A 16,513-nucleotide genomic window follows, 5' to 3' on the forward strand; every position below is an offset into this window, starting at 1 on the left:
AACAGTCCTTTCCTGAAAATGAAATTTGCCAGTGACCAAATGCACTGAGGAATTGAATTGAATTGACTTGAATACACATTTGAGAACCTACCTAGTGGAATTCCACTGAACTGATACTGGAACTCAAAAGGTGAAGAATCAACAACAAAAAAGGTGACACTCCAGTAGAACTAAAGTACAACCACATCACAATATTGATGGTTATTCATTACAAAATACAAATACACTGAGCTGTATATCTGAAGGAAGGGGAAATTTAACTCCACCTAAGGTAGGAGAGCATAAAGAAAAATCTACCTTGCATTTGATAAAAGGAAGATACCCTTTCAGCTAGTCCCATTTGCCTCACTACTTAGTTAGCAAATATTTGTATATCCACAACTATGTATCAGACGCTATCTTAGTAGTAAGGAGAAACTAAAGAACAGGTTTTCCCCACTGTCAGAAAGTAGAGTGTTCCTATGAAAACTTTTAAGTTAAAATGGCATAAGTCAAAGCAGCAATTACCAGATTTACATGGAAATTTTTTGAGCATTCCCATACCCACCAAAACAACCTCTCTTTGGTCTTTCTGATAACTTTGGGCATATCATGCTTATGGATGCACAAAATAAATTGAGATAAAGCACAGATGCTTACAGACACAGCTCAAAGCTCCTGACTTCCGGTAATTACATGCTAAGTGTAGTTCCCAAGAAATGAGCTTGGTGGCGCCATTATGGCTGCTCAAGTGCGGGCTGCCTCTGTAATTGTTGGCTGAAAAACACCAAATGCTCAATTGGCTTTTTACTTTTTTAACTAAAAGCAAAATTCCTCTTCGGATTTCTTTTGGTGAGCGAAAACAGGTACTAATGTAGGTCTTTCGTAAAAGTGATATGGGATAAAGCCAACGTTTCAAAAGTTGGGGATACCCATAGTCCTAAAGATTTGCCATAAAGGTTAAGAGGAAGACATGCGGCAGGGCGTACCGCAGTCAATTTGGTAATGATTTCTCTAAGCACAAAAGGACCTCTAACTGTCAGAACAGCAAGTATGGTAAGCCTGGGTGTCAAAGGGGCACCGGAGCAGACCTCTGAAGCTACCCTTCAGCATGTGCACTAACACTTTAAGGAGCTGGAAGTAGTTTCTCCTTGCTCGCTGCTCCGCCTCCCTCCAAGGTGTCCACGGCGGCCACGCCCCTGCGCACTGGTTGGTTCTTACAGACATGATGAAACTTCCCGCACGTCTTACAAGACCCACGCTGATGTAAAGTGAGAGGAGACCCGCTGCTCCGCCCGCCGTCTGCAGCTCCCGCTGGAGGCTGCGGCCCAGCCGACCCGCCTGATCCCCCAGGTAAACCGCCCCCGACCAGCGCCGCGCCCTCCCGGCGTGCCCGGTGCTGCCGAGGCGGGAGGATGTGCCGCAGCCCGACCAGCAGCCTGGGCAGAGGCGATTCTGGGGCCCGGGACTGGGCGATTCCTGTCGGATGAAGGGGGCGGGGCCTATTTTTGCGCCCCTGGGAGCAAACTGGGGAGGAAAGAGCTCTGTCGCGGTTCCGGAGACGGGAACCGAGTGAAGGGCAGAGGGCAGAGGTGAGGAGGCCTGGCTGAGGCCTAAGTCGGCTCCTGTGAATATTATTTTTTATTGTATTGCATCAGAGCCTCTGGATATGTTCGCAGTTCGGAGCCCTACACCATATGGACCTGAGGGTGCACGTGGCCTCAGTGCGGTGGGGAGTTAGGTGGCTACGCGGTGGCTTGGTCCTGGCCCAGGAGGGAGGGTCTTCAGAGTTGTTGGTCTCGGCTTTGGGGGTGGTCTGTATTACCCGCCCATTTCTGCTCCCCCTTCACCCAACCACCCCTTCCCCATCTCTGTAGCCTGCAAGACTCAACAAGTGACCTGCTGAGCCAACCCTACCAAGAAATCTCTTCAGGGCGGCAGGCGGCACGGTATGGAAAAAGGCAAAAGAACTGGCAAGCCTTTTCTCAGCTGTCTATTCCATAGGGCTGATTCAGGTTAATGTTACTATTTTGAATAAATGGACAGTTTTCTTCTCCATCCATAACCTAGTTATTTCTCCACTGTTCATTGTCCCAGGTGCTTGACTAATAATTTAACAGTACTGATAACTCTTTTGTCATTGATTGCATTACTGTAAGATTAGTTAATTTAGATTTTGGACTCTCCAGGAGTTCGTTGCGGAAATCTTAATGTAAAAATAAAGTGATGTGGTAAAATTTAACTAGTTAATAAGTAACTTAGATATTAAATGCACTGAAACAACACTGTCCAATATGTTAGCAACTAGCTGCATGTGACTGTTGAGCACTGCAACTGCCAGGTAATCTGAATTGAGATGTACAGTTAGTGTAAAATACACTGCATGTTGACAATTTAAAGCCATGTAAAATACCTCGCTGATTTTTTATATTGATTACATGTTGAAATGATACTGTTTTGGGTACATTGTGTTAAGTAAAGTGTATTTTAAAGTTATTTTCACCATTTTCTCTTTACTTTTTTAATGGGGTTACTCATATTTAGAATTACATATGTGGCTCACATTTCTTTTGGACAGATCTGCTCTAGATGTTTATAAGAAAGTATGAAAAATTACTGGGAATAAGTAGTAGTGGTAGGAAATGCATTGCAAATAGGAACTTTGCAGGTAAGACTGATTCCAATAAAAATAATAGGTGATAGTTTTAATTTGATTTTTCCTGCTGGAGAAATAAGTGTGCTTCACAAAAATTTGTTTGCCCTCTTTCAGCCCTTATTTAGTGCTTAGTGTGTGTTTCCTATAGCAGGCATAATAATGGGATTTACCAAGCAGCAGCACAGAAGATTAGGTAAATGATTATCTAATGACCTCAAGTGATTTTAAAAGCACTTTCTTTTAATTGGTACAGAGTCAAAGGTGGATGGCTTCCCAATCATCATCTCACTTAAAATTTAGTGAATTTTCCCACTAAATCTCAAAGTAAATATCTTTCTATAAGCAATTTGGTCAAGTGCATTGAAAGGACCACACAGACTATGTGATTATTTCCAAGTGGTTTGAGTTATACCATTCTCCATTAATTTGATCTGGTCTCATTAAAAGACCAAACAAAGCTTTGGTTCATTTAAATACAAATGAAATGTCCTCAGAGGATTGTTTAAAGTGATTGATGTAACTTGAATATATATATATTTTCTTAACGGTTTTTATCCCAAATTATCTAGGCATTTGCTGCACAGTTGCATTTAAAAAACACCAAAATAGTTTCCAAGTTGCAGATATTTTGGTAAAATAATTGTTTTGAGCTGGCAGCATCTAAATAAAACAGCCTTTATTTCACAGTCAGAAATATTAAATTGCATAGTTAATTAACATTTGTAGGAATTATGTATTTGTTTCTTGGCCTACAGGGATTAGCCAGGTTGTTTTTCAGAGGTGTTGTCACTGTGTATGTCCCACCTATTTTGCTTTCTTAATGACTGAGGCAGCTTTAAGACAAAAATACTTGTTTTTGTCACTTAGGACATTTTGATGCTGAACATTTTGTATCTCTATCAAAATGTTTTTTTTGTTGTTATTTTTTGCAGGATGATGTCTGACATCAGATAAGATTGCTTTCTTTTTTTCTCAAGATTTTCTTTTATCACATTTGAATGAATCACTTAGATGTAAGCTGGGAGTTGAAATGCTTATAATAGCTGTATATCTTAATATCACACTTTAGCAGTATGTATGATGTTCTTTTCTACTATGTATATTCTGTGTGCAGTTAGTATAAGTAAAGAGATGACATTAATTGTCAAGGAGACTCAAGAAGAGACTGTAGTAATCTGGAGAGTTTTTTTGGATTTTTTTAGAGCTTTTGAGATTCTAGTATGGAGAGAGTGGGTCTGTGTTCTCTGGCTAGGTTGCAGCCAGCCAGCATGTGTATTTGTGTCTTGGAAGTAAATGTAGATAGAGACCTAGAATATAGCATGAGCACTGCCAGTTGTAGCTAATTAAATCCTAAAGTGAGAGATGCAGGCTTTGTCTGGGTTCTGAGTTGGTAAAATTGTCTGGATATAAAGGTCATCCATCTTTTCTGATTATATAAGTAAATTAAATCATTCTCTACTTCTGTGTGCCTGTCAGTCTAATGGAAAATTGCTGTGGATAAGTTGTTTGTATTTCAGTATTTGAAGTGGTTTATTCAAGTTTTTAGAATCAAGATTAAATACAACTTGGACTGGATATTGAATATTTAACAGGTCTGCTTTTCTCTCCATAGAGAGCCTGTAACTCCATTGTACCATGTGTGGGATTTGGGCCCTCTTTGGCAGTGATGACTGCCTTTCTGTTCAGTGTCTGAGTGCTATGAAGATTGCACACAGGGGTCCAGATGCATTTCGCTTTGAGAATGTCAATGGATACACCAACTGCTGCTTTGGATTTCACCGGTTGGCGGTGGTCGACCAGCTGTTTGGAATGCAGCCAATTCGACTGAAGAAATATCCTTATTTGTGGCTCTGTTACAATGGTGAAATCTACAACCATAAGAAGGTAACCAAATGAAGCCAGAAGATCTCTGGACATGATTAAGCAGAGCTAGTCGATCGTAATCATTTTGTTTATTTTGTACAATACGTCAGTGTTTATTATCTCATTTGCTCTAATTATATAGACAGGGCACTGATGCATAAAGAAGTGAAATGACTTGATCACCAAAAAATAATAATAAAATGGGGATTACAATTCAAGTTCTTGAACTTATAGAATCTTTTTTTCTTCCTATTATGAATTTGAACATCAAGGGGCCTGTGCTAGGCTCTGTGTTAGGCACTGGGCATACAGTAGTAAATATGAGGCAGGTCTACACCCTAATGGAGCTTATTCTGTTGAGTGAAGACAAAAAATTCATTATACATATAATAGGCATTCTGAAAAAATGAATATGGAGCTGATGGATGTGGGAGATCCAATTCCAGTAAGGGTGGTCAGAGAAGGCCTTCTGAGGAGTTGACACTGGAACTGAAATCTAACAGACAAGGATCAGCTAGGAGGACTGAGAAGAACATGTGATACAGAGGGAATAGTGTGTGTAGAAGCCCTGAAGCAGGAAGTAACCTTGGGATTGTCATAAGTGAACAGGTTGGGGTCAGGTGGGGCAGGTAGGCAAGGTTGGGTTGAGAAAGTAGGCAGGACTAGATCAAGCAGGACTTGGTAATGTGGTAGAATATCATTCCAAAAGCAGTGAGATTTGAGGATTTTAAGGCAGAAATAGTTAATACTTTGGAGGTGATCGTATCTAGTTTTTATATAACAGTGCCCTTAAGATTGTATTGTTCTTGCATACTTAATCGGATCCAAAAGACAGAAAGGTGGCCAGATGCAATGGAGTAAGACTTTCAGCAGCATTAACATTGGAACAGCTTTCTAATCTGGTGAAAGCTTACTCTCAGGATGGGAATTTGCCCCAAGGAAGCCAAATTTACTGAGACCCTTCCAATCCAGAATTATTTGGCTAGTGTTTCATAAGAAACTTTTAAGCTGAAATTTGCAACTAATTTTTTGTTTGCTACCCTTCTCCCCAACTTCTAGTTTTGAAAATTTCAGACATACAGAAAAGAACAAAACAATGAACACATGGATTGAATAATGTTCATGTTTTGCCATATTTGTTTCTCTCTCTGTATACACACACACATTCATTTTTTGGCTGAATCATTCTTCTGTCTAACACCAATGCTATTACTAAACCTAAGAATCCATAATACCATATAATATTCAGCTCATATTTAATTTCTTCTAGTGTCCCACGAATATCATTATAGCTGTTTCTTGTTTTGGTTTAAGCCAGATTTCATTCAAGGTTCAGACATTATATTGATGTTTCTCAGTGGTTTTTGAGCCTACTTGATATGTGCCTCTCATTCCCTGGTGCCGTATATTCTAGCCCCTTCCAGACATTCTTATCTCTGAATAATAGCTTTGCCATTGTTTGTTGTCTGCTTATAGGAACACTCTCTAGGCTTCACGTTTGAGAAGATTTTATAGTTATTCAGCAGATTCTTTTCATACACTTATTCAAGGCTTATTACACACCAGGCATCATTTTTCTAGGTACTTGTAAATGAAAGGGTGAACAGAAAGGGTTAGAATTCAATTTCATGCTAGTGGGATAGATAAGGGGAGCGGTTAAAAATCCTTTCTTACTGAGCTAAATTAGTACCACATACATAAGAATAACAAGTCAAATGGTCGCATGATTTCTGGGTGGTGGCAAGATATGAGGGCTTTTTTCTAACTGGGTTTCAGGAGAGAAAAAATTAGTACATATAAATCGTTAACCAATAAATTAAACTGCCAGATTTAGGCCAAAGAACAGTGATGATGAGGTGATGGAGGTCAGATTTGGGAATCTATTGCTGAATTCAATAAATTTAATGATTGCTTTAGAGTCATTTATCCTTCAGATACTTAAGCCCAGAAAGGTCAGTGAAAGACTGTTTCCAAACCCCTCCTGCTAGTGACAAGATCATCCCAGATAGTATCACAGAGCACAGCGAGTTGAACAGGAGGTGGCTTTGTCATCACTGGAGACCACCAAAGCCCATTTTTGGACAGTTCTGTGAGAGCTTATAGGCAAAAGTTTCACAAATTACAAAGAGCACAAGATTTTGAAGCATGTTTATAGATCATACATATATAAACATGCAAATTTACTTTTTGAAATTTCAAAACATGGTTTAAATGTTTAAACTTATCCAGTATTTCCACTCAAATCTGTGTATGCGAACCACCTCTCTCACTATTGTCAGCCAAAAATTTGAGTAAGTGTGAAGAAATACCAAGGACCTTTCACCCTCAATTTTCCAGTGGCAATGGAGAGCCATAGAGTTAGGGCATAACTTAATCACACCATTTCAGCTCTGTATGCTGGGGTGCTGATGGGCTCCTTGCTGTTCCTTTGGGGCGTCCGGACTCTGGAAGCCCCTTTATCATTTTGTCTATCAATGAGAAGTAGCCTTAATGCCACTGCAGAGGTGGAAGGACTGAGTGTTTGGGTCTAGCAGCTTTGTTTGGACCATGTGTCTGTCATTGTGATGGCATAATTTATTTGTCAGGAATAGAGCCAAATATGTTTGTCCTTTTACTTTCTATTTTCATAGGTAGGTCTTTGAGGCTGAACAGGAAAAACCTCAGTTTGTACTACATACCAAACCAAAATATCATGGTTATAAAAGATATATTTTTAGTGTCAACTTGATATATTTTTAGTGGCAACTGGGGGCAATGTATTTGCTGAACTTACATATACATATAAATATACATGCATTACAAAAACACAGTGTATATGTATATATCTAATAGGCATTTCTATTCCTTCACCTGTTACTGTCTGGTTTATTGCCTCTGCATTTTGTTTGTCAGAATGCAACTAAAATTTCACAGGTTTAACTTTATGTTGTAAAGAATTTGCACAATTGTGAGTTCAAGTAAATTGTATTTTGATAATGACCTGACTTTTCTAAATCACTGAAAGATGATGAAATAATTGTAGGGCACAAAAATATTAAAGCAACCTTGCAATAAAAATTATTACTGAATGCACAAGAATTCTAATATTTTATATTTTGTTATTGCTTCTATAAGATGCAACACCACTTTGAATTTGAATACCAGACCAAAGTGGATGGTGAGATAATCCTTCATCTTTATGACAAAGGGGGAATTGAGCAAACTATTTGTATGTTGGATGGAGTATTTGCATTTATTTTACTGGACACTGCCAATAAGAAAGTGTTCCTGGGCAGAGATACCTATGGAGTCAGACCTTTGTTTAAAGGCATGACAGAGGATGGATTTTTGGCTGTGTGTTCAGAAGCAAAAGGTAATGATAGAATTAATGATAGAATTTTTCTATACATGTTCATTATTATCCTGATTTAGTTTTCTTCTAGATCATATTTGCAAATCCCATGGAGCAATCCAAAACTTATCAAGTGATTAAATTTCTCAGTACTTTTAGAATACCTGTCAAAAGCTACTTATTCTACTCCCTGCTTAAAACTTCTAATGATGCCTTATTCTTGTGTGGCTGCCTTGCAGTTGGCTAGCTAGTGATGGGATCTGGGTCCAATCTGGCCTTTGAATTCAGCATCACACAGATTACTGGGTTAAACTCAAGTTGTAAATCATAATGAGTATTCAGATAGGCTGTTCTTATTTACAACAAAAAATTGATTTTGTATTAGAGATCATGGTGATGTCTTTATAAGAACTTACTAAAGAAATTTAGATTATACTGTTTAACTTGTACAGTATATAATAACTAGTTAAGGGGTAGATAGACTTCTTCATATCTGACTTTAAAGTACCTCATAGTGGATAATTTTGTTTGTCAAAGTACTGGGAACTATGGCTATTTTCTTAAAATACATCAGTGACAACAAAGAAATGACTGCCAGGATGTTTCAAGTCCATCTCTTTGCTAAATAAAAGTATCTTTTTTTTATATATAAATAGATTGTTTTGATCAGAAATTCCAGCTAGGAAGAAGAAATAGAACACTGGAGATTTTCTTTCTGCTTTGAATTACTAGAAATCAGTGTAATTTTGCTGTACATCTCTGTAGTACATTATTATCTCTGAAGAGATGGTAGGGTTTTGGCTGATTAAATTTTTTGTCTTATTTTTATGCCTATAAAATAAAATATAAATATATTTATACATATATTTGTATTAAAAAGGGAAAATAAGCAGGCCTTTAGAGAATATTAACTAATTGTGAAAGTTCTATGAGATATATCTTGAATAAATATATCTTTTTAAATTTGTAGGTCTTGTTAACTTGAAGCACTCCACAACACCTTTTTTGAAAGTGGAGCCTTTTCTTCCAGGACACTATGAAGTTTTGGATTTAAAGCCCAATGGCAAAGTTGCATCGGTGGAAATGGTTAAATATCATCACTGTAGAGATGAGCCTCTGCATGTCCTCTATGACAGTGTGGAGAAACTGTTTCCAGGTAATAAAGCAAACACCCACCTATTTTCTACCTTTCTCTCCCAAAGTAAAAAAAGTGATACTGTCACATCGTTGGAATGATTTAAGCTTGAAGACCTGTTTCCTATTTAATTTGGAGGTGACACACCGGAATTTGGCAAACTCCACATCTGAGCAAATGCCATCATGTAGATGATTATGCACATCATTTCAATAAATAATTCAGTCCAAGCATTTCAGGAGCTATTTCATTTACTTTATGTGTTAATAGGTTTTGAGATGGAAACTGTTAAGAGCAACCTCCGGGTCCTTTTTGACAATGCCATTAAGAAACGTTTGATGACGGACAGACGGATTGGCTGCCTTTTATCAGGTGAAGTCTGTTAAAACACCTAATTACATTTAGGGCATATTTGTTTAAGTTAAATGACTTGTAGGTATCCCTGAGGTTCTGACTATAAAGCATTGATTTCATCTTTCCTCCATTATAGGATCAAAAAGTTTTCTGTAGGTTGCAATCAGTAGTCACAGTAGTACAACAACTTAAAGTTACACTATAATTATATGGTTGGTGTTAAGTGAGCTAGTAAACATTCTTTAGAATTGTGTGTATAGTGATTTTTAATGAATTCAAATACTGTTACCATTATCACAGGTAGTATGTTAGATTTTCTTCTTATTAAAGTTGATTTCAATTCACACAACTTGGAAATTTTATACGGTAAAACTTGAATCTTGGTGCTTGAACAGATATGGTTTATATTCCTGTACTCTCTTATTCAAGGCAGATAACCAGCACACTTCCTGCTTCCTTATAGGGGGCTTAGATTCCAGTTTGGTGGCTGCCACCCTTTTGAAGCACCTGAAAGAGGCCCATGTACAATACCCTCTGCAGACATTTGCAATTGGCATGGAAGACAGTCCTGATTTACTGGCTGCTAGAAAGGTAAGACACTATCTCTACCCTTTGTTTAATTAAGGCAGACTTGTTTTTAGAATCATCAATTACTGATTTTATTTTATCTTATCTTTTGCTCCTATATTGACTCAGTTAATTGTTTTAAATATTTTAAAATGAAATGAAATGCCTGTTGAATTTCAACTGTCCTGTACACTCGGGGTACAGATAGAAGCACTCGGGGTACTTGTATCTACGGAGGCCTATGCAGTCCTCACAAAAACTCTATAATAATTCTATTAATAGGGCAGGCTTTGGAGCCTGACTGCCAATTTCAAACCTGGCTCCACCAAACAATTCCTCACTTATGTGATGGGAGTAGCAGCATCTACTATGGCGTAGGTTTGAGGTGAAAATGATATGATTCAAATAAAGTGCATAAGATAGGACCTAGCAGGTAGTGAGTACTCAGTGAATGTTAGCTGTTGTTTTTAATAAAATGCTGTGTCTAGGACTGTGGTCAGGTGGGACCTTATACATACTCAGTGTGCAGGAGCCCTTGTCACTGCTCTGAAAGAACTTACACAGAATGCATGAGGAAGAGCCTCTTCATTGGTGCTGAGCAAACCCAAAAGAGCCAAAGAGAACAGAATGAAGGGAGGGGCCATTTTATTTGGGAATCACTTGTAGCTGTAACAGTAGGCATGGCAGGAGGGCCAAAAGGAGACCAAGGTTACAGCAGGACCGCGTTGGACCCGAAACAGATGAGGTGGGTCCTGTAAAATAGGTGCATGTGGGGTTGGAAGGAAGCCTTTGTTCGGTTAGGTTGAAGTCTTGTAGTGGGAATAGTGGATGGGAGATCTGTGTGTTGGTAGTCAAGTGTAGGGCAGAGACTGACGGAGGCAAGGGAGCCTCACTGGGACGGGGCAGGGTGGTCGTATGTGGTAGAATGGACAGTCATTTCCCCTTATTTTGCCTAGGTTGTTTTTCCACTACTGTTAATTACGTGTTGTGAACGACTGACATTTTTCATTATCAAGGATAGTTATTTCTTTAAATAACAAGTATATGGATATTTCTGTATATAATCAGGTGGCAAATCACATTGGGAGTGAACACCATGAAGTTCTCTTTAACTCCGAGGAAGGCATTCAGGTCCTGGATGAAGTCATATTTTCTCTAGAAACTTATGACATTACAACAGTTCGTGCTTCAGTAGGTAAATTATTTTAAGATATCCAAAAGATTTTTCATACTGAAAAAGTATAAGGTTTAGAAACTATTATTCTAAGCGACAGTCTGGAAAACAATACTCAAGAATTAATGCAACTAAAATTTCTATGTCAGCAATTATTTAAGACAAGACCATTTAAGAATTCCTGGAATCTCTTTCGGAGTGAAAGGAACAATAAATGCATAAACTTCCATATTTATGGTATTACCATTTTTATTTTTCCAAATAGTAGATACATATTTTCTGTACTCTCCTCCCCCATGTCTCTGTGTAGTTTCTTGGACTACATAAGGAAATATGTCTACATTGTAAGTAATTTTCTGTAAAGAATACTTGTTTTAGATATAGTGGTAAATATTCCATCCTATGACTTATCAATCAGTAACTGTTACTGCCCAGCAAGCAATACTAGTTTTACCCTGTGGATACATACCAAGATCAGAAGTATACTCCAAATCAGACTAATCTAATGTTGTTGGCCTTTAATATGATCCTTGCTTTGATATGCCTCTCTTTTAAGAGCTTCTGAATTGAATAGGACTCCATTGCAAAGTTCAGAGCATGAGAAATCATGTTCTAGTAACATGGGTGATATCACCCACTCAGGAGCAAGATTTGGTTCTTGGAGGGCAAAAACATCTTAGGGATTATAGTTGTTTATGGCCCTGTATATGGAACCACATATACAGTATATCTGGGATTCATACTTGTAAGTCCAGGGAGAGGAAATCCCAGGACAAAATACCTCTAAAAACCAAAATCAGTCAAAGGGAGAAATAAAGTTTAAAATCTGTTTATTGCTTACAAAACTGCAGTCCAGGCCCTTCTCTCTTTCCTGCTCAAGGAGCAGCAAAACCCCTCACTTTTCAGGCGCAGATACGTCCTCTTTTGCCCAGGTAATTACCCATTGATGTGGAGATGAACGTCTCCACCCTTGAGGAAAGATGCAAATGCACTAAAGCCATACTTCTTTCCACCTCTGAACACCTGTTGATATGCATCTGTACCAAAGCCAGGCAAGATATTCTGGAAGTACTACAATTTTACCCACAATACTTCATTGAGGGGGCAATTAGGAAAAAATGTCTAAAAAGTCTCCCTAGGGAAGCACTCATGAAAAAACAGTAAAGAACAAATACTGGTTTACAGGGATGCAGGGCAGGAACCACTGAGCATCTTTTAAGAACTTACATAGTATTCTTAGCTGTATGTGAAATTTGGTGGATGAGGAGTGTTATTAAGAAAACAAAGCCAACTTAAAAAAAAAAATACTTAACTACCAAAACTCCAACTCTCATTTTTTGTATAGTGATACTGATATGAAAAGTGTGAATCTTTTCAGATAGTTGAGTTGTTTTTCAGTTTATCAAAATTTTAAGGTAGACACATTTAGTCTAAAAGCATTAAAACTTTAAATCCTATAGATCGCATTGTGGAGTGGTTTGGGGCTATTTCATTGCAACAGTACAATGAAATGGTACATATAAATAGCTTGTAGATAAAAGGTCGTTATTTTGCAAACCGCTTTGTATTAATACAGAGTCCAATCTAATGGCTAAACTGGCAGTCGTTTCCAAAAGCCAAATAAAAGGCATTTATGGTAGAGAATTATGTTGATTTTAACAATAAATTGTCTCTTATTTTAAGGTATGTACTTAGTTTCCAAGTATATTCGGAAGAACACAGATAGCGTGGTGATTTTCTCTGGAGAAGGTTCAGATGAACTTACTCAGGGTTACATATATTTTCACAAGGTAAGCATTCTGAAATGGAGTGATATTGGTGCTAGGTTAAGAAAAGTATGAAGTATTTGACTATTATCTATCGTTTGTCTTTTCACTATAGCAGTGACACTTTTGAGTATCATAAGGTATATAAAGAAATCTGATAGTGTCTACTTTGTATTTTGGGGGAGGAGAAAGAAGTCTTAATAGTGTCAGATAATCTCCATTCTTCAGAACTGGTAAGCATGAGAATGATATTGCTGATATTTCTTACTCCCCCATGGTATTACGGTCACTGCACTGCGTGTCTATTTTACTTGTTCTAACACTAACAGTGTTGGTGTGAGGGAAGGCACGCTTTACCAAGCATTTACTCCCTTCCCTAAACTTTGTTTAGCTTTTTGTCTTACCTACCTTTAGAGTTACAGTATGTGAAAGAGTAAGAAATAAAAACTGTTCGGTGTGCCAAAAGTGAAGCTGTTGATGTTTTTCTAACTTCAGCTACTTGTCTGTGAAACAGGCTCCTTCTCCTGAAAAGGCCGAGGAGGAGAGCGAGAGGCTTCTGAAGGAACTCTATTTGTTTGATGTTCTCCGTGCAGATCGAACTACTGCTGCCCATGGGTAACTCAGTATTTTAAGAAGCAATTGTAAAAGTAACCTCATAAAACCAAACAGCTCACTAGCTAATTTTCTTTTAGTTGGCTGTATATTTCGAAGTATGACTTTTATGGTGAAAATGAAGCCTCTCATTCAAAGTGCTATTGTGGTAATGGTGAGAGGACTGGCCTGTGGGCTGTTTCAGACTAAGTTTCCATCTCTAAAACCACATTCCATTGAAACCTGAATAACAGAAAGGGAAGGCAGTTCTCTTTACTTTAAGAGAAGTAAGGATTGCATACCTCCATGTCCTAAGTGTTGAGCGCCTGCTGAGCCCTATTTGATGATGTGGTGACCCTGTGTGGGATTAGATTATTGAGAAACCAGGTTTCTTTCGTATCATTTCTGGTTGGCTAAAGTTTTCACTTTTTTGCTGGTCATGTTGTAGAACTGAAGATTCTTACTGTACATGATAACCAACATTAGATGTTTTAATTGCTTCTACCAAATCACACTTAGATTAGAAAATAATAAAATACAGGATTAAGAATACTAAATCTCAATAAACTTAATCTTTGGTTATTATGTTATTCACTTGTCCTAACTAGTCACCAGGATTCAGGAAACAGATAATGTGGCCTTTGATGAGACACTGTGGAACACTGGTTTATATTGAATATTGTATGTAAATTATTAATCAGCTGGCAGGAAAAAAATTTGAATTATCACTATAATTTTTAATAGGATGAGAAATGATCTCACCTAGGAAAAATTTTGAGCCAGAAAGGTCTAGGCGAAGTACATTTGTAATGATCTGGTCACTCATGATTCTAATTTTTCTGCTTTTTAAGATACACATTTAATTGTTGTCAAAGGGAAAATAAAAATAATTATTCTCAAACAGTTTATTTCACTCCTTAGATGAGATAATACTAGTATTTTGAATGAAGATTTTTGTATTCATGCATTAGTGTGGGTCTCTCAAGAGGATTGTGAAAACAACTTTATAATCTTAATGTTACTTAGAGGCTAGTTGAGTTGCCAGGAAACTTCAAATAGGAATCTTAACTGACAGGCACTAAATACCTGTTCTGATTTAGAGTTTCTTCTTTTCCCTTCTAAGACTTGAACTGAGAGTTCCCTTTCTGGATCATCGATTTTCTTCCTATTACTTATCTCTACCACCAGATATGAGAATTCCCAAGGTAGGTGAATCAATTCAAGATAAAAACTGCCCATTGATATTGGTTATATTTGGAACTTTTACTTAGGCCCCTTTTATTTTCATGTCAGAATGGAATAGAAAAACATCTCCTGAGAGAGGCATTTGAGGAAAGCAATTTGATACCTAAAGAGATTCTCTGGCGACCCAAAGAAGCCTTCAGTGATGGGATAACCTCAGTTAAGAATTCCTGGTTCAGGATTTTACAGGAATACATTGAACATCAGGTATAATGTTTTTAAGAGTATTTTCTAGAATTGGACAGTTGGGATGCAGAGTGTAATGATTATTTTTCATTTTGCATTTAGTTTAAATAAAAGTTTGGTGTCTGTAGGAAAGATTCCCTATAACAATACTTTCATAAGAATTTTGTAAGAATTAAATAGTATGAAGAATTATAGAGTCTAGGATTATAAATCTAGAATTGAAAGAAGGGAGACTTACCAATCATCACTGACCTTCCTTTAATACATTTTTGGGTACCTGCTGGGTGCCAGACATTATTAAGCATAAATGAATAGAACATTCAGAGATAGCAGGTATTAGGAATATGCATATGAGTTCCTTAAAAGTCAGTACAGCTATGTATATTGTGATATTTTGGCATTCCCTAAGTGATGAGTAATTTCAACGGGTGTCCCATATAGTTTAGAGTTACAATTTTTCATACCTTTTTTTCTGTGGGGGGTGGCTTTTGAAGTCAGGTTAAATATACAAGTATTTCTACGCTCTTTAAAACACTACTTTGCTTTTATACTCTTATTCTTATAGGTTGATGATGCAATGATGGCAGCTGCAGCCCAGAAATTTCCCTTCAATACTCCTAAAACTAAAGAAGGCTATTACTACCGTCAAATCTTTGAACGCCACTACCCAGGCCGGGCTGACTGGCTGACCCATTATTGGATGCCCAGGTGGATCAATGCCACTGACCCTTCTGCCCGTACTCTGACCCATTACAAGTCAGCTGCCAAAGCTTAGGCACTGTCCAAGCTATAGAGTGAAAGTAAACGTTTCTTCTTGCTGTGAAGGGTAGGGACTTGGGGCCAAAAAGGGGAACAATAAGCGTCAACTACCCAGGCTTGCTTGAGCATAAAAAAATAAAGTTAAATCTGATGTACAGCTGTAGTCATTTATATTCACATCTCCCTTCATTAGAGGTAGTGAGAAACTGAGCAGCCTTTACTGTATCACAGTCAGGTGGAGTGTGAGCTAGGAAAAGGGGAAACAGTCTGATGTTTACAAGACCTCAAAGCACTTGGCCGGCAGGGCTGCTTTTAGAAAACTTGTGGGCCTTGTGCCTCCGTGGCCTGATGACAGTCCTTGCCTCACTGTAGTGTGTTCTCATGATTTCCCTTTCTTAGCTCTTTCTGCATTCCTAATAGCTGGCTAGGCAGGCTCTGGAGAGGTGAGGCCTTTGTAAGAGTTCATGACAGCTCTGTTATATAAGGTAATAATTTACATTTTTTTTTCTATGGAGCCAACATTATTTCTGGAACTATTGTTCTAGGTCAGGGGTCAGCAAACTTTGTGTGTGAAGGGCCAGACAGTAAATGTTTTAGGTCTTCCAGACCTCTGTTGAAACTCTTTGACTCTGCTGTTGTAGTGCAAAAGTAGTCATAGACAGTATGCAAACAGATGGGCAGAGCTGTGTTCTATCAAAACTATAAAAACTGGAAGTAAGCTGCATGTGGCCCATGGGCCATAGTTAGCCAAGCCCTATTCTAGAGGAACAGCTCACGCCAAGCATTTCTGATAAAAGCAAAAAGCATTCTGAACCTCTGTTGGGGAGAAAGAAAGTATAACAAAGAAACCATCAATGAACAGGTGGAAGATTTTCATTTGAATGCCATTGGTTGCCTAGGGACAGCATTT

At 38.0% G+C, this 16,513-nt stretch overlaps 1 protein-coding gene across 5 annotated transcripts; it reads left to right on the forward strand.

Annotated features, from left to right (window-relative positions):
- Positions 1–1,176: 1,176 nt before the first annotated feature.
- ASNS (asparagine synthetase (glutamine-hydrolyzing)) lies at positions 1,177–15,758 on the forward strand. Of its 5 annotated transcripts, none has more exons than XM_017658556.3 (13): positions 1,177–1,332; positions 1,857–1,994; positions 4,248–4,519; positions 7,613–7,850; positions 8,800–8,985; positions 9,235–9,336; positions 9,782–9,909; positions 10,954–11,080; positions 12,743–12,849; positions 13,340–13,440; positions 14,540–14,621; positions 14,710–14,865; positions 15,410–15,758. In XM_017658556.3, the coding sequence occupies exons 3-13, from the start codon at positions 4,271–4,273 to the stop codon at positions 15,617–15,619; spliced, it is 1,686 nt and encodes a 561-aa protein (XP_017514045.1). In that variant the 5' UTR covers positions 1,177–1,332; positions 1,857–1,994; positions 4,248–4,270; the 3' UTR covers positions 15,620–15,758. The 5 variants fall into 5 exon arrangements, with proteins under 5 accessions (XP_017514045.1, XP_017514055.1, XP_017514036.1 ...); XM_017658566.3 differs by having other exon boundaries at positions 1,857–1,928; positions 4,228–4,519; XM_017658547.3 differs by having other exon boundaries at positions 1,857–1,928.
- The last annotated feature ends 755 nt before the right edge of the window (positions 15,759–16,513 follow it).

Source organism: Manis javanica, chromosome 6 (assembly GCF_040802235.1).
Source record: "Manis javanica isolate MJ-LG chromosome 6, MJ_LKY, whole genome shotgun sequence".
In the NCBI taxonomy this organism is placed as follows: domain Eukaryota; kingdom Metazoa; phylum Chordata; class Mammalia; order Pholidota; family Manidae; genus Manis; species Manis javanica.

Bases quoted from the DNA above. Each gene is read 5' to 3' on its own strand.
- ASNS (XM_017658556.3), top strand. From the start codon at position 4,271: ATGTGTGGGATTTGGGCCCTCTTTGGCAGTGATGACTGCCTTTCTGTT. The intron at 9,910-10,953 runs GTAAGACACTAT...GTATATAATCAG, and splicing joins ATTTACTGGCTGCTAGAAAG to GTGGCAAATCACATTGGGAG. The intron at 14,622-14,709 runs GTAGGTGAATCA...TTTTCATGTCAG, and splicing joins CAGATATGAGAATTCCCAAG to AATGGAATAGAAAAACATCT.